Here is a 22,859-nt window from a genome sequence, read left to right as displayed (position 1 = left end):
CATTGGCTGATGAAGTGGCTGTGTTGCGATTGGCTGGGTTATAACTGGAGTGACCGCTGTATTGCGATTGGCTGGTGTTGAACAGGAGTGACCCGAATGCTGTGTTGCGATTGGCTAGCCTACAGCATCAGGAGTGACCGCTTTGTTGCAATTGGCAGCTTTACAACAGGAAGCAGGAAGCATAGCCTCTGTTGGACAACTTTTCACTCTTAACATTTCACTATTTAACTGTGCTGCCACTGTGTCCTCTGTGTTTGTGTTTGTTTTTGGCTTTGCAAATGCTGCTCATGTCAGATGATAATCCACATCTGGTCTAAGTAAGGTATTTTTCTTTATGAGCATTTGCAACGACAATGATTTGTCTAACTGATATGACCTGATGTTCAGATATACACATGCTATTGAGAGGTAATGACACTTACTGCCTATGAAGACACTTAAGGAACAACACGATACAAAACAACAGCAAGTTCATGTTTTTATTGTACATAATGATACTGTGTAGATTTTCTTGTGTACACGGTGTACGTATGTGAAATGCATTTTATTCCATTTTATTTCCAAACTACTCAAAAGTGCCAAAAATATATTTTCTTTGTCTTTTTCCAACTAGATTTCAGTTACATTTTACAATGGCAGGGCGGAGACAGCTTTCGGCATGTACCTTGCAGGAGTATAGTAAGCTAGTCGGCTGAATGGAAACTAACCAACACATGCTAATCCACGATTCTCTCACATCTCACCCAGTGTCTTTCACTCACAGACAGATTCCAAAGGGCCTCCCACTCACTCACTCAGTCACCTACCACAGATGAGGGACACATTGTCCCCTGCCTGTCCCTGTCCCTCCCTGTCACACCTGCTATGTCCTGTTCCTACTCTACTGTAGGTGCCAGCAGGGCCCTATGGGGCCCAGTCCAGGGACCTAGGGCATGCATCACTCTGCTGTATCATGGCACCTGATCATCAGCAGCAGCTTCCTTCCCTTCTCTCAATAACGTGTTGCAGGAACCACGGAGCCGTTGACAGGCATGTGTATCACAGCAGGTCCAGGTCAGCTGACCAGCGTCCCGCGCTAGAGCACACCACCACCTCCCGCTCGCGGTCCACGGAGCGGCCTGACTCCGCCCTCATGAGGTCCATGCCGTCTTTACCCTCCGGACGCTCCGCCCCTCCCTCACCTGCCTTAACGAGGTGACCAGACAGACACATCTACAGGAGGCTGGTGTCACTATAAATCAGACGATGGCCTCATTGTAATGGCTGGAATGGAATTCATGGATTGGAATCAAAAACATGCGTTTGATACTTTTCCATTTCTGCCATTGCAGCCGTTACAATGAGCCCATCCTCCGATTTCTCCTCCCACCAGCCTCCACTGCATAGATACTGCCCCACCAATCCAAAGAATAACAACCACCACCCACCCCTCTCTCTGCCTGTCTCACTGCAACCAACCACCAACCACCCACCCAGCATCCAATCAGCATCCAGCCAGCTCACCACTTTATCATTTACTCCGCCCGCCCCTCCTAAAGCAACGAATGGTGCTGCATTTCCTTTCCCATCCCAGACTGGTAGTAGACTAGATAGTAACTCATTTTGTTTTTGGAACACACTACTTATACACCACTTTGACTGAGTATAGTAGTGATGGATCACCATTGTGCTTTTCTTTCTTTACTAACATTACCTGTTATTATCCTGTAATTACATTTTTTTTTCCCAGTTTTTTTTTACAATCTTTTGTAGAACGTCAGATCGCATGATCGCATTGGTCCACATCGAACGAACACCCAACGATGCTTGATGGGTCGAGTGAAACATGCCATTCATCACCTTTGTTGCAAAACTGATGCTACATTATCTCCAGCATGTCATGTGCCAAATGTCATTGTTTTGATGCGCTTTAGAGTTCACAAACTGGTAGGTGCTGACATGAATTAGAAGGAACCCAGATACCCTGCTTTGGCCTACACCAGATATGCAGGATTTATTCAAATCAGTCAGCAAACTACCAATTACAAATGAGCTTGATCATCTGTTATGTGCTTTTAATTCGAGTATGGTTAAGATACCAGTATTCCTCAATACTAGACATTTTCAGGTAATAATTTTTAGTCATTAATGTTTAGCAAATGAAGTATTAATTCAAGCTACAGTATTAAATTGATGCTTCTACATAGCCTGACTTCAAAACAAATTCTCAGAACCCCTTTTGAATACAGATGTGTTTAGCAGACACAGATGCTCAACTGGCAGATGGTGTAAAAACACAATACAAGTCTTATGGGAGAAATAATATCTGTTGAATACGTTCAATACGATAGATTGATAAAAAATAAACTACAGAAAGTAAAAGGCAGTTAGTTATTAACGTGATCAGTTAATTGATCAGGTAATTGATCAGGTAATTGATCTGTTATGTGTCCAGCTTTCACCGATCCAACAACATGGCAGCATCCCTGGTTGAGCATGGACATGATTGTACACAACAGTAAATACAGTATGTGTTTGATACAATCTTTTTTCCATGTTTGGTTCATTACCAACCCCAGTAGACAGTAGTTTGATGTGTTGATGTTTCAACAACCAGCCTGAAACCATCCTCTCCTCTTACATAACAAAGCAAAGCACGCTGGGAAATGTAGTCCTTCTGCTTGTCCGGGATCTTCCAACCAATCACAGGTCAGCTCTGTGCCTGACCTCTGATCCTTGACTCACCCGGACTGTACCACTTTGTGCCTCCCCCCGTAGGGCGAACCCCCGCAGCGGATCGGCCCAAACCAGCCCCACCAGTACCCCCATGTCCGACAGGAGAGGAGGTCGGCAACTACCACAGCTTCCACCCACAGGGACCAAGGGCAGAAGTAAGTTCTCAGCTTTATTTTCCATACACTGCTCTGGGCCTCAGTGGCATCACTGCCACTCTGGTTGCTTTGGTTTGGTGACACCTTAAGGCTTTTCTCCATTGGTCACTATGGTCACTTACTTTGGAACAGGTTTGACTTTGATTGAAGCTTCTCTTTGTCAGAAGCAATTGTTTCTTGTTATTTGCTTGTCTTTAGCTGAGTATGGCACCTTGAGATATTGGTTATTTTGTGCCATAAACCTCTGAGTTGGGAAAAGGCTCATAGCAAGTTTAACAGATACTGCTGTCTGTTGGTTCTCTCTGGTCAGTTGCTCATGAACGACAGCTTGGCTCAGAATTCCTTGTTAAGCTGTGTCTTCTGTTTTAGTGAGTTTGTTGTGTGTCTTATGGTCTCAGTACTCTATATATCTTGTCAGTGTTAACCAGGGTGTCCTGTAGAAGGTTTACAACATGCATTGTAACCTTGGTCAGTTAGCGATATTGGTGATGTTGTCTCTTCATGAACATTTGATGTTTTTTATTTTAATTTCTACTCAGTTCCTTTTTGCCATTCCTTCCTCAGACGATGGAGAAGAAGGAACAGAGCCTTGTGAAGGTCTGTAACATAGAGTGTAGGTTTGAAAGACTGAATCTGCCTGCAACGGCAGGGACCAGGGTCCTGTTCAGTAGCACATCAAAACAAAACGTTTTACAACGGATAATGAGAATCTGTGTTCTGATAGGACAAGTTCAGAGAGAACATCCCTGTTTCACTACGTTTCAAAACGTTTCCTCTCTACTGAACAGCCCTGATTACAGTGGTCCACAGCACCCCCTGTCTGTCTCTCACTCCGTGACTGTGTGACCTAGTAGTCCTGTGTCCTAGCTTAGCCTCCTAGTCTTCTTCTGGTTCCTACACTGGGTCAGTGTTGTCATCTAGCATCGTAGCTTCCATGTTTTTCAGTTGTCATGAGGTCTACTGTAGTTTTGTGTTCTATGTTGAACAGTCCTCAGTTTCGTGTTATGACTTCAGAGTGCTCAGGTGAGACGTGTCACTGGGGGTTCTGACTTCAGAGTGCTCAGGTGAGACGTGTCACTGGGGGTTCTGACTTCAGAGTGCTCAGGTGAGACGTGTCACTGGGGGTTCTGACTTCAGAGTGCTCAGGTGAGACGTGTCACTGGGGGTTCTGACTTCAGAGTGCTCAGGTGAGACGTGTCACTGGGGGTTCTGACTTCAGAGTGGTCAGGTGAGACGTGTCACTGGGGGTTCTGACTTCAGAGTGCTCAGGTGAGACGTGTCACTGGGGGTTCTGACTTCAGAGTGCTCAGGTGAGACGTGTCACTGGGGGTTCTGACTTCAGAGTGCTCAGGTGAGACGTGTCACTGGGGGTTCTGACTTCAGAGTGCTCAGGTGAGACGTGTTACTGGGGGTTCTGACTTCAGAGTGCTCAGGTGAGACGTGTCACTGGGGGTTCTGGCTTCAGAGTGCTCAGGTGAGACGTGTCACTGGGGGTTCTGGCTTCAGAGTGCTCAGGTGAGACGTGTCACTGGGGGTTCTGACTTCAGAGTGCTCAGGTGAGACGTGTCACTGGGGGTTCTGACTTCAGAGTGCTCAGGTGAGACGTGTCACTGGGGGTTCTGACTTCAGAGTGCTCAGGTGAGACGTGTCACTGGGGGTTCTGACTTCAGAGTGCTCAGGTGAGACGTGTCACTGGGGGTTCTGGCTTCAGAGTGCTCAGGTGAGACGTGTCACTGGGGGTTCTGGCTTCAGAGTGCTCAGGTGAGACGTGTCACTGGGGGTTCTGACTTCAGAGTGCTCAGGTGAGACGTGTCACTGGGGGTTCTGGCTTCAGAGTGCTCAGGTGAGACGTGTCACTGGGGGTTCTGACTTCAGAGTGCTCAGGTGAGACGTGTCACTGGGGGTTCTGGCTTCAGAGTGCTCAGGTGAGACGTGTCACTGGGGGTTCTGGCTTCAGAGTGCTCAGGTGAGACGTGTCACTGGGGGTTCTGACTTCAGAGTGCTCAGGTGAGACGTGTCACTGGGGGTTCTGGCTTCAGAGTGCTCAGGTGAGACGTGTCACTGGGGGTTCTGACTTCAGAGTGCTCAGGTGAGACGTGTCACTGGGGGTTGTGGCTTCAGAGTGCTCAGGTGAGACGTGTCACTGGGGGTTCTGGCTTCAGAGTGCTCAGGTGAGACGTGTCACTGGGGGTTGTGGCTTCAGAGTGCTCAGGTGAGACGTGTCACTGGGGGTTGTGGCTTCAGAGTGCTCAGGTGAGACGTGTCACTGGGGGTTGTGGCTTCAGAGTGCTCAGGTGAGACGTGTCACTGGGGGTTGTGGCTTCAGAGTGCTCAGGTGAGACGTGTCACTGGGGGTTGTGGCGTGGACACGGTGCAGTGGACTATTTGTGTTTTAAACATGTGTGATTCCGTAACCAGTGTTGTTAGTAGTAAAGTCATTTATCCAGAAGCAAAGTAATACATGATTCACTTTTTATTGAGTCTGGGAAGGCTATAATGTAGTGCCCTTAACTGTCCCTGGTACAAGAGGTATAACTGAGCTGCATGCAGAGAGTTCATCTAGTTCCTCCTGTACTGTGAGACTATCTCCTTGATGAGGAATCAGAACTACTACAGACAGCGGGATCCTGCTTCTCTTACTGAAGCTCTTCAGGGTCACAGACAGAATGACATCTTAAACCGCACAAATGTAATGTTCTCATTTAACTCTCCCTAAAATGTTCTGACAGGTTGTAACAGAGTGTGTCACATGATGGAAGGGTGTGGTGATGGAAGGGAGGGGATGCGCCTGAGATCTCTGGAGCAGCGCTTTGAATTGACAGATTAGCTGAGTGGTGATTGGAGGGAGCGGGCCACGAGAGAGAAGGAGAAGGGAGCGAGAGAGAGAGGAGAGCAGAGAGAAAGATGGAGGTAGAAAGCAGAGAGAAAGAGAGAAAGCCTAGCCGGTGCTGAGAACTTGTCAAAGCACTCCCAGAACTCCTTCATCATTGTCAGAAACCATGAGCACTCCTCTCTCCTCCTAGTCTGCAGCCAGCCAGCCAGTCTCTCTCCTGCCCTCTCTCTCATATCCCCCTTCCCATCTCCCCATCTCTCCTATGTCCCTCCTCCCTCTCCCTCTGTCCCCATCTCTCTCCTCCCCCCCTCTCTCCCTCTGTCCCCACCTCCCCATTCCTGTCTCTCCGTCTCTATCCTCTGTCTCTGTCCTCCCTTCCCGTTTCTCTCCTCTCTCTGTGATGGGGTAATGGCAGCGGGTGGGCAAATGGGGGAGGCATTCTAATGTATTGATCCGACCCTGGGCTGACGCTCACACAGGCCTACAACATGACACAGCCAGGACTTATCTAATCATGGCACTAATGCTGCTGCTGCCGCACGTGGTACTGATCCATAGAGGCCAGGGGACTTGGAGTTGGCTGGGCTGGGCTGGGCTGGGCTGGGCTGGGCTGGGCTGGGCTGGGCTGACTGGGCTGGGCTGGGCTGACTGGGCTGGGCTGGGCTGGGCTGGCTGGGCTGGGATTCAAATAGGAGGGTTGTTTGAAATGTTGAGGTAACAGAAATCAAGGCAGAACAGGGAATGTGTATCCAGTCAGGTGTGTGTGATTGTACCTTTGTGTTTCCTGCCTAGACAAAGGATCCATGTTGTTGCACCATGCTGGCTTCAGTTAGATTTGTATTTATTAACCAGGAAGTCCCATTGAGCTCAGAATACCTCTTTTACAAGGTTTTACAAGGTTGTGATACAGTATCTGTGGTGACCCCTGTTCAACCGTCGTGCCCTGATTTTATTGTTCCTTTATGTGGACAGGGAGGTCAACATTGAGACCTGAACTAGCTTTGACGGCTTTAGCCACAAACCAAGTGATATCTAATCAGCCCCTGTTCCTGTTGTTATCTATCTGTCTCTACTACGACCCCCGACCGCTCAGGGGGAACATGGGAGGAGCTAGAGCGGCCTACTGGTGACCTTTGCCCTCAAGAGCAGTACGAAGCACAGCCAGGTGTGTCTATCTACTGGTGTGTCTCAGAGCAGAATGAGCCTTAAGACTTCCTGGTTCACCTCTGTCACCTTTATGTATGTGCCTCTCTGCTGAGAACTCCACGCCAGATCTGGGTCCAATACATGATGTACTTAAGCTGCACTTTATTAGTTTGCCTGGTACCATAGGAACCAATAGAATAGTCCCAGAACACGGCAAACTCGAATTTGACCCTGCCTGGTCCACACAGCCTGTACTGGATGGACTATGATGTTGTACCATCTGTATAAGCCCTACAGCCGTTCTGCCCCTCAGCCAAAACCCTTCAAATGTGATCATTTGTTGAGCCAGTATTGTATGAATGTACTGGCTTGAATGAGAGTGTCCAGGGTTGTGTTGGCAGGAGCTGGAGTTTCCCACAGGTCTCTCTTCCTAGTTCCTCCTCACCCATCTGTCTGTTCATTCATTCAGTTAAGTCTTCTGTGTGATAGTAGTAGACTATCTTGGTCATGAAACATGCGCTATACTTCTTGGGCGTTCATATCTGCATGCGTTTGGTCTGCGTGTGTGTGCTTGTGTACATTTATTCTTACAAGTGTGCGGGCGTGCAAACACCTGCACAAGTTTTTGTGTATGGTCGTGTGTGTGTGTGTGTGTGTGTGTGTGTGTGTGTGTGTGTGTGTGTGTGTGTGTGTGCCTGCCTCTGTGCATGCATCCGTGTTCCATGATCTCATAAAGCTCCATCTGTGTCCCACTACCGTTCAGACTGTGAGGACAGGCCTCAGCCAGGCCCACCTGTGAATGGGAGGAAAGGCAAGTGCACTCAGGAGTGTGCCATTGCGGTGGTGTGTCCTCAATAGTGCCCTCAGGGGTGTGTCAGTGCTGTGGGACTCTGCATGCCAGTTAGAGCTTCCATAGTTAAATTAGTCAACTTTCTTCCGTGTTTCTGTCTCTCTTTTATCCACATTTCATATTTTCTGAGATGATGAATGTGATTGATTAGATTTGGGTTGATTTGCAGTGTTTAACTAACCTGGGTGAGTGTGTGGTGATGATAACAAGGATGATCTTCATCATGATGACGATGATGATGATGAGGGTGAGACTGATGCTAATAAGTCCAGAGTTTTGTCTCCCTGAGCTCATATAGTCGTGCGTGTCCCAGCCCCATCACAACCACACACCACTAATCTACACTGCCCTTTAATTGAAGGGTTTGAGAATCAATGTTCAGCCCTTTGTCCCCATGTCACAACCACACAATTCAATGGAACAGTATTAGTTATATATACTGTATAGCTCCATGGTCAAATCTACCGTTTGGAATTAAAGATCATTTCAATTAGACATGTAAGATTTTCGTGCTTCAGTCAAAGCGCCACTTATTGAGATTGAAGTAAATCTAGTGGAGGAAAAGGGATGCATGCTGGGATTGCAGTTTGAAGAGTTTAAGTTGAACCAGTCACCTTAGACACAACATTCATGCAACTGGTTGTTGGTCGTTAGTAGATGTTCCAATTTAAATGCTAAATGTCATTAAACTGTCGATAACAGCTTGTAAATATCATCCTTGGTAATGTGCCAACAAAATATGTACAGATCTGCAATATTAATTTGATCACTCTGTTGTCATAGATAATTTCCTTGCACAGCAGGAAATACAAATTATAATCGATTCAAGGTTTAAAAAGGCTTCTGAAGTTTGTAATTTCCACTTTAAAATGTCAGACTTGATTTGACCCAACAAAAAATGTATCAACGCCTACAAAAATGTCCATTAATGAATTAATTCATTATAATCCTTTTAATAATTTACATTTCCTGTTGCTACAGAATTATTTACCTGCTGTGAGAAGCAGGGTCAAATTAAGATAGTCCGTCAATTCAAAATACCATTACCACTACTGGCCAGCAGATGGCGCAAAATTCCTAATCTTTGTAAGGGGCTGTCCACGATTGAAGTGCTGAACCTGGCTGCCTTTCCCTGTCGCCACCTCGTTTCGCAATAAAGACACACCAGCAAACACGGTCTACATATTCATGATAATGAAACAGATGAATTAATACAGCTGTATTTTTCTTTTATCTTTTATCTATCATTTAGATTGTTTAACAACATTGTTTGGTACCTAATACCCATTCAGTGTATCCCATCCATACTAATAACTTTATTTTGTTGATTCCTCCCATGCCCCTGTATCCATGATCATTATAATGTTGACCATATAGCTGACCATAACCTCCACCACACTACTTTTAACCAGGGCCCATAGGGAACTGTGTTCTCTCCCAGGTGACTGTCAGTGAGGTATCTTAGGGTTTTCCTGAGTGCAGCACCATTAATTGAGAGAGAGTTATAGAAATTTGCTAACACCTCATGATGAATCTTGATGGAATCCATCCCACATGTTTAAATAGGAAAGGTTCATTCAATTCAAAAAGCTTTATTGCCACAAATGTACACGACAAAAAAAGTATATTTGACAAGAACACTGTCTGTTGTTGTTTACTGTGAGTGTCATCAACAGCTCCTCTGTCTGCTGTCTGTCTGTCTCTCCCTGCCCTGCCTCAGAGGTGACATGGGAGGACCAGCAGAAAGGCCTCAATGGTTCTCTTTCTGACGGAGGAACACAGCCAGGTTTGTCTTGGGTTGTGGTCCCAAATGGCACCCTGTTTCCTACAGTATGTAGTGTACTACTTTTGACCAGGGCCCATAGTGTACTACTTTTGACCAAGGCCCATAGTGTACTACTTTTGACCAGGGCCCATAGTGTACTACTTTTGACCAGGGCCCATAGTGTACTACTTTTGACCAGGGCCCATAGTGTACTACTTTTGACCAGGGCCCATAGTGTACTACTTTTGACCAGGGCCCATAGTGTACTACTTTTGACCAAGGCCCATAGTGTACTACTACCTAATCTTGGCCCCTGGGGGCCCCTCACTGTGGTTATCCTTATCCAAAGGTCAAAGAGGCTCTGACCTCTGTCCTTCTCCTCTCTGTGATGTGCAGTGATGCAGTGTAGCATGAGAGTGTTTGGTTTGGTTTGGTAAGTGGTTTGCTAAGTTAGTTTTGTGGTCGGGTCTCTGAAAACTGACATTTTAGTTTCTTTTAAACATGTCTAATTAATCTCCATAACAATACGGTTTCTGATTGGGCTGTAGATTTACATGTAAAAGAGTGTTGCCAGGCAAATCAGCTGTGAATGTTTAGAGACATTGTTTCTCAATTAACTTGTTGAGTATCCATGGAAACACATATGTAAATCTCCATGTATGGCCGAATTTACATGTAGATCCAATTATGAACCCTTATTATGTGACTGAGTGAGCGTGTGGGACGGACTTCTGGAAGAGCTGTGTCAATGGAAATTGTATATAGGCCTTCTGGAGACAATTAACTTGATTGAAGATCATTTTGAGGTAGATGAGATGAGCATCACTGAAAGTGTTATCCATGATGATAGTCATTAGAGCTTCTCTTACTGCTGAATGAAAGTAGACCGGCTTCTTACTGATACATCATGAATCCATTAGCTAACACCTTGCTAAAATGCACCATGCCACCAGGACACATTTGAATTAAGAGTTGCATACTGACTGTTTTACTTGGTATAGTTTCCTAGTTGTCACCAGTTTGCTTGCCATGGATTGCAGTGTTGTGGTGTCGTCTTTATTGAACCGTACCTCAGTGAGGGCAGTAGTTAATGACTTCAGCTTTAATGAGGCTTCAATGTTAGTCTCTCTCTCTCTCTCTCTCTCTCTCTCTCTCTCTCTCTCTCTCTCTCTCTCTCTGTCTCTGTCTCTGTCTCTCTCTCTCTCTCTCTGTCTTTCTCTCTCTCTCTCTCTGTCTTTCTCTGTCTCTCTCTCTGTCTTTCTCTCTCTCTCTCTCTGTCTTTCTCTCTGTCTTTCTCTCTCTCTCTCTCTCTCTCTCTCTCTCTCTCTTATGATACACCCACTACTCTGTGAAAGCATGCCATGTGACTGTAGCAATATGCTGAAATCACTGAATATGTTTCCTGCTGAAGCCATCAAGATTCAACGATGATTCATAGAATGTTTGCAGTCATGCTGTCAGAAGTATTGTACAACTCAACTCTGTGGGTCAGTATGCTCGTACTGTCAGAGGTATTGTACAACTCTGTGGGTCAGTATGCTCGTACTGTCAGAGGTATTGTACAACTCTGTGGGTCAGTATGCTCATGCTGTCAGAGGTATTGTACAATTCAACTCTATGGTTCAGTATGCTCATACTGTCAGAGGTATTGTACAACTCTGTGGGTCAGTATGCTCATGCTGTCAGAGGTATTGTACAACTCTGTGGGTCAGTATGCCCATACTGTCAGAGGTATTGTACAACTCTGTGGTACAACTCTGTGGGTCAGTATGCCCATACTGTCAGAGGTATTGTACAACTCTGTGGGTCAGTATGCTCATGCTGTCAGAGGTATTGTACAACTCAACTCTGTGGATCAGTATGCTCATGCTGTCAGAGGTATTGTACAATTCTGTGGGTCAGTATGCTCATGCTGTCAGAGGTATTGTACAACTCAACTCTGTGGGTCAGTATGCTCATACTGTCAGAGGTATTGTACAACTCAACTCTGTGGGTCAGTATGCTCGTACTGTCAGAGGTATTGTACAACTCTGTGGGTCAGTATGTTCATGCTGTCAGAGGTATTGTACAGCTCTGTGGGTCAGTATGCTCATGCTGTCAGAGGTATTGTACAACTCTGTGGGTCAGTATGCTCATGCTGTCAGAGGTATTGTACAACTCTGTGGGTCAGTATGCTCATACTGTCAGAGGTATTGTACAACTCAACTCTGTGGGTCAGTATGCCCATACTGTCAGAGGTATTGTACAACTCTGTGGGTCAGTATGCTCATGCTGTCAGAGGTATTCTACAACTCTGTGGGTCAGTATGCCCATACTGTCAGAGGTATTGTTCAACTCTGTGGGTCAGTATGCTCATACTGTCAGAGGTATTGTACAACTCTGTGGGTCAGTATGCTCATGCTGTCAGAGGTATTGTACAACTCTGTGGGTCAGTATGCTCATGCTGTCAGAGGTATTGTACAACTCTGTGGGTCAGTATGCCCATACTGTCAGAGGGATTGTACAACTCTGTGGGTCAGTATGCTCATACTGTCAGAGGTATTGTACAACTCTGTGGGTCAGTATGCTCATACTGTCAGAGGTATTGTACAACTCTGTGGGTCAGTATGCTCATGCTGTCAGAGGTATTGTACAACTCTGTGGGTCAGTATGCTCATGCTGTCAGAGGTATTGTACAACTCAACTCTGTGGGTCAGTATGCTCGTACTGTCAGAGGTATTGTACAACTCTGTGGGTCAGTATGCTCATACTGTCAGAGGTATTGTACAACTCTGTGGGTCAGTATGCTCATGCTGTCAGAGGTATTGTACAACTCTGTGGGTCAGTATGCTCATACTGTCAGAGGTATTGTACATCTCTGTGGGTCAGTATGCTCATGCTGTCAGAGGTATTGTACATCTCTGTGGGTCAGTATGCTCATGCTGTCAGAGGTATTGTACAACTCTGTGGGTCAGTATGCTCGTACTGTCAGGTATTGTACAACTCTGTGGGTCAGTATGCTCATGCTGTCAGAGGTATTGTACAACTCTGTGGGTCAGTATGCTCATGCTGTCAGAGGTATTGTACAACTCTGTGGATCAGTATGCTCATGCTGTCAGAGGTATTGTACAACTCTGTGGGTCAGTATGCCCATACTGTCAGAGGTATTGTACAACTCTGTGGGTCAGTATGCCCATACTGTCAGAGCTATTGTACAACTCTGTGGGTCAGTATGCTCATACTGTCAGAGGTATTGTACAACTCAACTCTGTGGGTCAGTATGCTCATACTGTCAGAGGTATTGTACAACTCTGTGGGTCAGTATGCTCATGCTGTCAGAGGTATTGTACAACTCTGTGGGTCAGTATGCTCATACTGTCAGAGGTATTGTACATCTCTGTGGGTCAGTATGCTCATGCTGTCAGAGGTATTGTACATCTCTGTGGGTCAGTATGCTCATGCTGTCAGAGGTATTGTACAACTCTGTGGGTCAGTATGCTCGTACTGTCAGAGGTATTGTACAACTCTGTGGGTCAGTATGCCCATACTGTCAGAGGTATTGTACAACTCTGTGGGTCAGTATGCCCATACTGTCAGAGCTATTGTACAACTCTGTGGGTCAGTATGCTCATACTGTCAGAGGTATTGTACAACTCAACTCTGTGGGTCAGTATGCTCATACTGTCAGAGGTATTGTACAACTCAACTCTGTGGGTCTCGTTGGCTGGCCCTCGCTTCATACTCATCGCCAAACCCACTGGCTCCATGTCATCTACAAGACCCTGCTAGGTAAAGTCCCCCCTTATCTCAGCTCGCTGGTCACCATAGCATCTCCCACCTGTAGCACACGCTCCAGCAGGTATATCTCTCTAGTCACCCCCAAAACCAATTCTTTCTTTGGCCGCCTCTCCTTCCAGTTCTCTGCTGCCAATGACTGGAACGAACTACAAAAATCTCTTAAATTGGAAACACTTATCTCCCTCACTAGCTTTAAGCACCAACTGTCAGAGCATCTTACAGATTACTGCAACTGTACATAGCCCACCTATAATTTAGCCCAAACAACTACCTCTTTCCCAACTGTATTTAATTTATTTATTTATTTTGCTCCTTTGCACCCCATTATTTTTATTTCTACTTTGCACATTCTTCCATTGCAAAACTACCATTCCAGTGTTTTACTTGCTATATTGTATTTACTTTGCCACCATGGCCTTTTTTGCCTTTACCTCCCTTCTCACCTAATTTGCTCACATTGTATATAGACTTGTTTTTTTACTGTATTATTGACTGTATGTTTGTTTTACTCCATGTGTAACTCTGTGTCGTTGTATGTGTCGAACTGCTTTGCTTTATCTTGGCCAGGTCGCAATTGTAAATGAGAACTTGTTCTCAACTTGCCTACCTGGTTAAATAAAGGTGAAATAAAAAAATAAAAAAAGTATGCTCGTACTGTCAGAGGTATTGTACAACTCTGTGGGTCAGTATGTTCATGCTGTCAGAGGTATTGTACAACTCAACTCTGTGGGTCAGTATGTTCATGCTGTCAGAGGTATTGTACAACTCTGTGGGTCAGTATGCTCGTACTGTCAGAGGTATTGTACAACTCTGTGGGTCAGTATGCTCATACTGTCAGAGGTATTGTACAACTCAACTCTGTGGGTCAGTGTGCTCGTACTGTCAGAGGTATTGTACAACTCTGTGGGTCAGTATGCTCGTACTGTCAGAGGTATTGTACAACTCTGTGGGTCAGTATGCTCATACTGTCAGAGGTATTGTACAACTCAACTCTGTGGGTCAGTGTGCTCGTACTGTCAGAGGTATTGTACAACTCTGTGGGTCAGTATGCTCATGCTGTCAGAGGTATTGTACAACTCTGTGGGTCAGTATGTTCATGCTGTCAGAGGTATTGTACAGCTCTGTGGGTCAGTATGCTCATGCTGTCAGAGGTATTGTACAACTCTGTGGGTCAGTATGCTCGTACTGTCAGAGGTATTGTACAACTCTGTGGGTCAGTATGCTCGTACTGTCAGAGGTATTGTACAACTCTGTGGGTCAGTATGCTCGTACTGTCAGAGGTATTGTACAACTCTGTGGGTCAGTATGCTCATGCTGTCAGAGGTATTGTACAACTCTGTGGGTCAGTATGCTCGTACTGTCAGAGGTATTGTACAACTCTGTGGGTCAGTATGCTCGTACTGTCAGAGGTATTGTACAACTCTGTGGGTCAGTATGCTCATACTGTCAGAGGTATTGTACAACTCTGTGGGTCAGTATGCTCGTACTGTCAGAGGTATTGTACAACTCTGTGGGTCAGTATGCTCATACTGTCAGAGGTATTGTACAACTCAACTCTGTGGGTCAGTATGCTCATACTGTCAGAGGTATTGTACAACTCTGTGGGTCAGTATGCTCATACTGTCAGAGGTATTGTACAACTCAACTCTGTGGGTCAGTATGCTCATGCTGTCAGGTGATGACTCTTTGACCCCTTTCAACAACCACTGGTCAGTGTTTGGACAATATGACTCAAGACGAACAAAACAAGGTTGATGATTTGATCACTATCTATATTCTTTACATAATCTTACTGTTCTGTTAGTCAGCGCCTCGCCAAAATGTTTGGGTGTGCGTCAACTAATGCATTTTACTAGATAGAGGATTCTTTAAAGAGTTTATTTCTGTTGTGTAAGGTACGCCATTGATGAGTTCACCTAGGACTTTTACCATGCTGTTGTACCATGCTGTTGTAGCATGCTGTTGATGACAAGCATTGACCTACAACTTATACCATGCTGTTGATGACGAGCCAAAAATTGCCTGCTCGCTTTGTTCAGCCACAGCGCGTATCTCTTGACTTGACAATGATGTGAGTTGAGTTGAGTTGGCACGGTGGTGTGATCAGATCAAAGCTGAATAAGGCAGATGTCTCACAGTGTTGTTTTATTCATGCCTCTCTTAATTATTCAACTTCATGAAGACGGAATTGACCTAAATGCAGATGTTGACAACAGTGCGTTACACATTAAGGCCAATAATCAGTGTCGTCACCTAGCCTTACACATCGGCTCTGTCCCACATGGCACCCTATTCCCTACATAGTACACTACTTCAAAAGTAGTGCACAAACGTAGGAATTAGGGTGCCATTTGGGATGCCGACAACAACTCGTATAGCTGCAGCTGGTCTCCCAGTGGGTGTACATCAAAGCCTTCAACATGGAAGCATACAAGAAGGGGGCAAGAGGAACAGTAGGGGGGTAGGTGGGCAGTGTCACTGGACAGTGTCACTTCAGTGAAGAGAGTCTGTGCGCTAACCACCCCCACCACAGCGTGCCCTGGCATAGTTAGCAGAATCACTATGCCTGTGTGAAGCCACAGTTTGTTCCTTTGCTTATTTTGATCTCTTTTAGCCTACAATAGGGTCTTACTGTATCTTCCAAAATCCCATGAAAATTCAATACAATGACATGCTTAACATACAGTAAGTGTATCTCTCTCTCTATCTCTCTCTCTCTCTCTCTCTCATTATGCAAGATGATTTGCACACGGCAGGGGGTGATTAATGAAAGGCTGATGAAAGCACAGCTCATCAAAACCTCAGCACATTCTGTTTTCCTCCCAAAACTCAGTGGAGGAATAGGAGTGGGATTATGTACTGGAGTAGGGGGAGATGGCTGTTAATTGGAGGCAAACAGAGGCTCTGGAGAAGAGAGTGGCTGCTAGTCGATCCCAGCTCTCTCTGTTGTGTAACCTGTTCATTCCCAGGGGTATGGGTGGGCCTACTCTCTCTGTACCTCAGCCTCAATCACAACAACAAGGTTTCTGAAAGAAAGAAAGAAAGAAAGAAAGAAAGAAAGAAAGAAAGAAAAGTTGATGTGGTACTTACGTCAATTTATTTGACTCTTTTGTTTGGGAGCTTTCTGTTTTGTACCTACTGCCGCCTCTCTGCCTGCTTTTGGTTGTTTTTAAGTTCCAGGCTGTCTGTCTGTCTGTCCGTCTCTCCACAGTAGACTATTAGTCCTTGACTCAAGTGGCTCCCCCACCGCCTCTCTTCTACCTCAAGTCTTTTAGGGTTTCTGTCTGCTTTGTCAGCTCCAACGCTCTTCCTCCCATCCTTAACGTCTACTTGACTGTTTCAGCTCTCTTTCCTCTGGACAGTACACAGCAGCTCACCTTTCCCCCTCTTTGTTTTTCAATAACACTACAGGTCTTTTAGTCCAGCCGCTCCCGGCCTGCCTTGCACTCTTCTCTTCACTTTTCTCCTTGGCTGTCCATTAGTGCAATTTGTGTTAATGTGATCTTTCTTTGTTGTGCTGTATGATTTTGTTTGTGTTGTTGTGCTCTGTGCTTGTTGTTGTTGTCGTTTTTGTGCCACCCCCTCCCCATCATGCCCCCCCCCCCCCACTCTGACCCCCTCCCGACCTGTGCGGCGGCCACTGTGAAAGAGGGCCCTCCACAGTGATGTCACTTCCTGTCCATGGTGTCAGCCCTCTCACTCCCATTTCCTGTCTTCTGTCTGTATCTGTGTTTTGTCATGTGACCCCAGAAGACACGGACTCACCAGGTTGGACCAGCTCAGGTCTGTCCCTCCTTCTTCTGTATGCCTCCCCTTTTTACCTCCTTCTCATCTTCCTCATTCCTCCTCTTCTTCATCCCGCCTACTCCTGCTTTCTCATGTCCATTCTTCCCTGCTGATTGAGCTTGTTGGAGATGTATTTTTGGGGGGGAGGGGATGGATTTGACTCAGTTTGTGTGTGCTTGCTTACATGTAAGCATGCATGGTCATACATGTCAACTGTGTTCATTGTAACATGTCTGTTGTTCGGCTATATTCAACCCTGACGACATTTCATTGAGGCATGTTGTACAAATACAACCTAGGAATCGTGATATGCCACCAAGATGGCAGAAAGTGCATCTCATTCTGTACTATTGTCTTTACAAGGCTTGTTGTTGCTCAACTACAGCAGAAGGTCATATCTCATCAACTGTCACGCAAAGCTGACGGACAGGACAGGAAATCATATTCACATGTTGCAGAAAAACTAACATGGAGGCTGTCCTTTCATTTCCCATCATGGAGGTCTTCATTTAGTCTCATCTATTATCTTTCTACATTCATTTGCTCTTTGTTTTTGTGTTTTCTTTCTCTCATGCGCCTGTGCTTCCTCTCCCCACCGCCATCATACAAATCTAAAGTAGAGAGAATGAAAGTGTGTCCAGAGAATGGTGATGCAGGTAAGACGGCTGGAGTTACTGTAGTCTGCCTGACATCACGAAGTGAGGTCGTCCCAAATGGCACCTAGCCCTTTCCCTAGTCTGTTGGACCGGAGCCACATAGGAACACTATTTAGGAAATAGGGTTCCTCTGATCTGAATACTCCCCACACTACAGACTGACTGACTGACCTGACTGACTGACCTAACAGACCTGACTGACCTGACATGCCCAGTGTGGCATGTGGACAGTCACGTTTTGCCCCCAAAGCCTCTGTGAGCTCTGGGAGGTTGGTGGCTGCTTAGAATAAATTCTGAATAATTATTTCAGTAAAACTATGGCTAAGAGTTTGTATAGTAAAGTTAGGGCTCCAGACCCAAAAGAGCATGTCTGAGATTTTGACACGGAATAACTGACACCTTTCATTCAAACCCTTCATGTAAACTCCAAGTGAACCCCTTCATTATGAAATGGAATATCTCTTACAAGTTGTTGTTTGTGTTTTCCGACTGTTCATTCTTCCGTCTGTTATGTGACATCATGGACTGACTGACTGTTGGTGTCTGTGTGAACTAACTCTGAATGCTGCATGCAGCACTTTTATACAATAACATTGTCATGTGAAAATGATACCCGAATGAGTCTTTGGATCATAGTAATGCGGGGTTCCTTAATCAAAGTAGAAACCTTTTTAATGCCGATATCTCGACTATCGACTTGTTCAGTCAGTGCTTTATACCAGAACCCCCAAAACATTTCAAAAGACTATTCCTGAGTAGCGTTGCAAAAATCTGTGAATTTCCCCCAAATTCCCAGGTTTTCCAGAAATCCTGGTTGGAGGATAACAGATGATTCTGGGAGTCTTCCAACCAGGATTTCCCTATTCCTGAGTATGACCTCCACTGACCACTCTGCTCCCTAGGTGCTATGGATATGGAGGAGAGGACCAGACAGATGAAGCTGAAGGTGAACAAGTTCAAGCAGGGGGCCGGGTGCGACTCCAGACTGGAACAGGACTACAAGGCAAGACACAGTGACACAGCCCTCCTTTCCCTTTCATAAGTAGAACATTGTTAGCATCACACTTTTTCTCCCAACAAACTGACTTGGAGTTACTTTAACACATCCATGTTCAGGACACGTGAAGCAGGACTATCACTCTTAAGGCAAGGCCAATATCAGCCCTTCCTTCCTTTTCTATTCATAACATGGTCATTAAGTAGACACTTTGTATACAAACTGACTTACGGCTAACACAGTAAAATGTTCAGTAAATGTGTCCCGTGCAGCAATCAAATCAAAGCCGAGCAGGATGTTAACCGCATCATACATACAGGATGTTAACCGCATCATACATACAGGATGTTAACCGCATCATACATACAGGATGTTAACCGCTTCATACATACAGGATGTTAACCGCATCATACATACAGGATGTTAACCGCATCATACATACAGGATGTTAACCGCATCATACATACAGGATGTTAACCGCATCATACATACAGGATGTTAACCGCATCATACATACAGGATGTTAACCGCATCATACATACAGGATGTTAACCACATCATACATACAGGATGTTAACCGCTTCATACATACAGGATGTTAACCGCATCATACATACAGGATGTTAACCGCTTCATACATACAGGATGTTAACCGCATCATACATACAGGATGTTAACCGCATCATACATACAGGATGTTAACCGCATCATACATACAGGATGTTAACCACATCATACATACAGGATGTTAACCACATCATACATACAGGATATTAACCGCATCATACATACAGGATGTTAACCGCATCATACATACAGGATGTTAACCACATCATACATACAGGATGTTAACCACATCATACATACAGGATGTTAACCGCATCATACATACAGGATGTTAACCGCATCATACATACAGGATGTTAACCGCATCATACATACAGGATGTTAACCGCATCATACATACAGGATGTTAACCGCATCATACATACAGGATGTTAACCGCATCATACATACAGGATGTTAACCGCATCATACATACAGGATGTTAACCGCATCATACATACAGGATGTTAACCGCATCATACATACAGGATGTTAACCGCATCATACATACAGGATGTTAACCGCATCATACATACAGGATGTTAACCACATCATACATACAGGATGTTAACCGCATCATACATACAGGATGTTAACCACATCATACATACAGGATGTTAACCGCATCATATAAAATGTAAACCACTTTTATCCAAACACCCATTCCAGCAGTATTCACAATTTGGCAAGCTTCATGAACAAGAATACGTACATACATGAGGTATTATATCGACCCTGTGAATCCATGGTATGTAGCGGTGACTGTGTCCTGAGTCACACAGACAGTAGTCAAGTGAAGTGTGTTTATAAAGAGACCCGAGCCAAGCCTTATAAGAGAAAGAATGTCCATCCTGTCCTGTCTTCCTTTTAAGTGTGTGGAATGATAACTACTGCCCTGGAATACACTAAGCATGCACTTATAGTTCTATAAAAAGCAGGTGGAAAATGAAACATTTGTCAACTCTGTTAGTTGTGAGGAGTGCCACAAACTATAACCGCATGTTTACAAACTGTAATGCTCCTCTGGACACAGATAAGCTTTTAATATATATATTTCTTTCTTTGCAGATTATTTTAATTTGTTTTAACATCAAGTCTTGGTTCACCAACTTGCTCAAAAAAAAAAAAACGAAGATGTCCTTTTCCCATTTCTTGTTTATGCCAAATTATTTTTATTAGCTTACATTTTGGCTTTATAGACCTGAACTAATGGGTTAACAGTATGTTCTATACTGGGAGAAAACTTTACTATCGCTCAATATTTGGTTATATAACCTAGTATTTCTCTGTGTCCTCCTCCTTGAACATTGACCATAAGGAATGTGAATGAGTTGCTCTTCGACCAGCAATTATTTTTGGACGAACGGATCTCCTCAAAAAGCCAACAAATCATTGAAAGCAGAGATTTTGGCAACATGAAACATTTGTTCTATTGTCCTTTATCTTATAATTTTCTAAGTAATACTTTGATAAATTCCTTCCCCACAAGACTATAACTCCTGCAATAGGCAAATAGTTTATTATCTACATCACATACACTGAGTGTTCTAAACGTTATGACCACCATGACATAGCCTGACCAGGTAAATCCAGGTGAAAGCTATGAGGCGGCAGGTACCCTAGCGGTTAAGGTAGCTAAGAGGTTGGGTAAGAAAGCTTGCGCTCCTGATAGTGGCTCTGGATAAGAGGGTTTGCTAAATGGAAAAATGTCACTTGTCAAATCCACTTTTAATCAGTGTAGATGAAGGGGAGGAGACAGGTTAAAGAAGGACTTTAAAGCCTTGAGATAATTGAGACACGGATTGTGTATGTGTGCCATTCCGAGGGTGAATGGGTAAAAAAAGTTTGAAGCGCCGGAGGTTGGTGCCACCTCAATTAGGGAGGACGAGCCATGGTAATGACTGGATCGGAATCCGTGGACTGGTATCAAATGCATCAAACACATGGTTTACATGGTTTCCAGGTGTTTGATGCCATTCCATTTGCTCTGTTCCAGCCATTATTATGAGCCGTTATCTCCTCACTAGCCTCCACAGGGGTTTTTCCACGCTCAATCGTTTCCTGTGTGTATCAAGAATGGTCCACCACCCAAAGGAGAAGCATTGGTGTCAACATGAGCCAGCATAAAGAGCTTTTTTTTTGTCAGTGTTGTATTTTGAGGCAGGCTTGAATAAGCTAAGAGGTGTAGCATCATTTGTCTGATTCTATGTAGTAATGGTATGAGAATAATAATGTTTTATTTTGCAAAGTGGTTTCTTGCATCAAACAACCCAACAACATTTTCAGCCACCTCCTTGTCTGAGTGGATAAAAGTTATTGTCAATCCCTGCATGTTTTTTTTCTTCTTCAAAAATCTCATGGAATGTAGCCTACATTGAACACCACACATCGGCTGCTACTGTAGGCTGAACGATAGAACAGCTCTTTCCATGTTAAAATGTTATGGGATGCATTTTCTCTTTTTTTTTAATGGTAGGTCACTCTGGTAGGCCTACATTATGATCAAATAGCCATAGTAGCCTACTTGATCACTGTCAAATCTAACTTAAAGCGGGTACAGCCTCACAGACAGCGGGTACAGTTCACAGTAAACGCGCGCTTGAAGTTGCACAGAATTTTCACAACATTCAAGTTTGCGCTCAGCAGACCTGCAATTTGCTCAGGTTGTTCTGAGGGTTAAAGGGCAGGTGCAACTCAATAATTAGGAAGGTGTCCTTAATGTTCTTTACAATTAGCGTATATAGGGGGAAAACTCATCAAGGGACAAAATAATTACCACAAAGTCGCATTTTCAAGTCTATTTTTAGTTGTGTGCTGAGTGGTGTGTGTTTCTCCTTTACAGAGGAGGGATGGTCAGCGGGGTTCAGACAACATGTCAGCCAAGTCTTCGGACAGTGATGTAAGCGACGTGTCCGCTGTGTCGAGAACCAGTAGTGCCTCTCGGTTCAGCAGCACGAGCTACATGTCTGTCCAGTCAGAACGGCCGCGAGGAAAGCAGAAGATCAGGTAGGAAGCAGCAACACACCAAGGGGAGACAGAAGCCCTTGGTCCAACACCTCTGCCTTGCCAGGGATGGGCAAACCCCAAAGGCCGTGAAGCTTTCTTCCAACTAAAGTTGCCAAGTGCAGACAATTTTCCACAATGAAAAGAGTTTTCACTTGGTTTCTTAACTTTAGGGGAAAATACACAGCTAGCATTGTGCTATTTCCCACTGTCCAGTGAGTTCAGGTTTGGCTCTGCCTAGGTGAAAATAGAGCTAAATGTGAACTCTACTGCTTCAGGTTGGGGTTTGCCCGTAACTGGTAACTCATTACTGGTGTGAAACCATGTAGTATGCTGTATGGGTTGTCTCGTGTTGAAACATAACTGAAACAGATCTGCATGTCTAGGTTTTTTGCTTTTAGTTCATTTAGTTTAGCTGTTTTATGTATGTTCCATTTTGTCTCATTGTTGACCTTATTTCTGCAGTTTGGTTTCACATACCTTTCTTTAATTTCCTTTCTGCTTTGCATGTGCTGCGTTTGCGCTTCTGTCACGTCCTCATCTATTTCGAATCAAGAAACCAATCACGGG

At 44.7% G+C, this 22,859-nt stretch overlaps 1 protein-coding gene across 1 annotated transcript in view; it reads left to right on the top strand.

The window, feature by feature from the left end:
• LOC115122069 (regulating synaptic membrane exocytosis protein 2-like) overlaps positions 1-22,859 on the top strand; it is a 145,138-nt gene that overhangs the window by 65,289 nt on the left and 56,990 nt on the right. Inside the window, exons 18-21 of the mRNA XM_065027189.1 lie at positions 1,009-1,194; positions 2,719-2,870; positions 18,586-18,686; positions 22,129-22,292. Coding sequence (XP_064883261.1) covers positions 1,009-1,194; positions 2,719-2,870; positions 18,586-18,686; positions 22,129-22,292 — 603 coding nt within the window. The remainder of the gene's footprint in view (positions 1-1,008; positions 1,195-2,718; positions 2,871-18,585; positions 18,687-22,128; positions 22,293-22,859) is intronic.

The sequence above is a fragment of the Oncorhynchus nerka genome, linkage group LG14 (genome assembly GCF_034236695.1).
Source record: "Oncorhynchus nerka isolate Pitt River linkage group LG14, Oner_Uvic_2.0, whole genome shotgun sequence".
Taxonomy (NCBI): Eukaryota; Metazoa; Chordata; class Actinopteri; order Salmoniformes; family Salmonidae; genus Oncorhynchus; species Oncorhynchus nerka.
The sequence above is the reverse complement of the archived record's forward strand: the minus strand, read 5'-3'. Positions and strand labels throughout refer to the sequence as shown.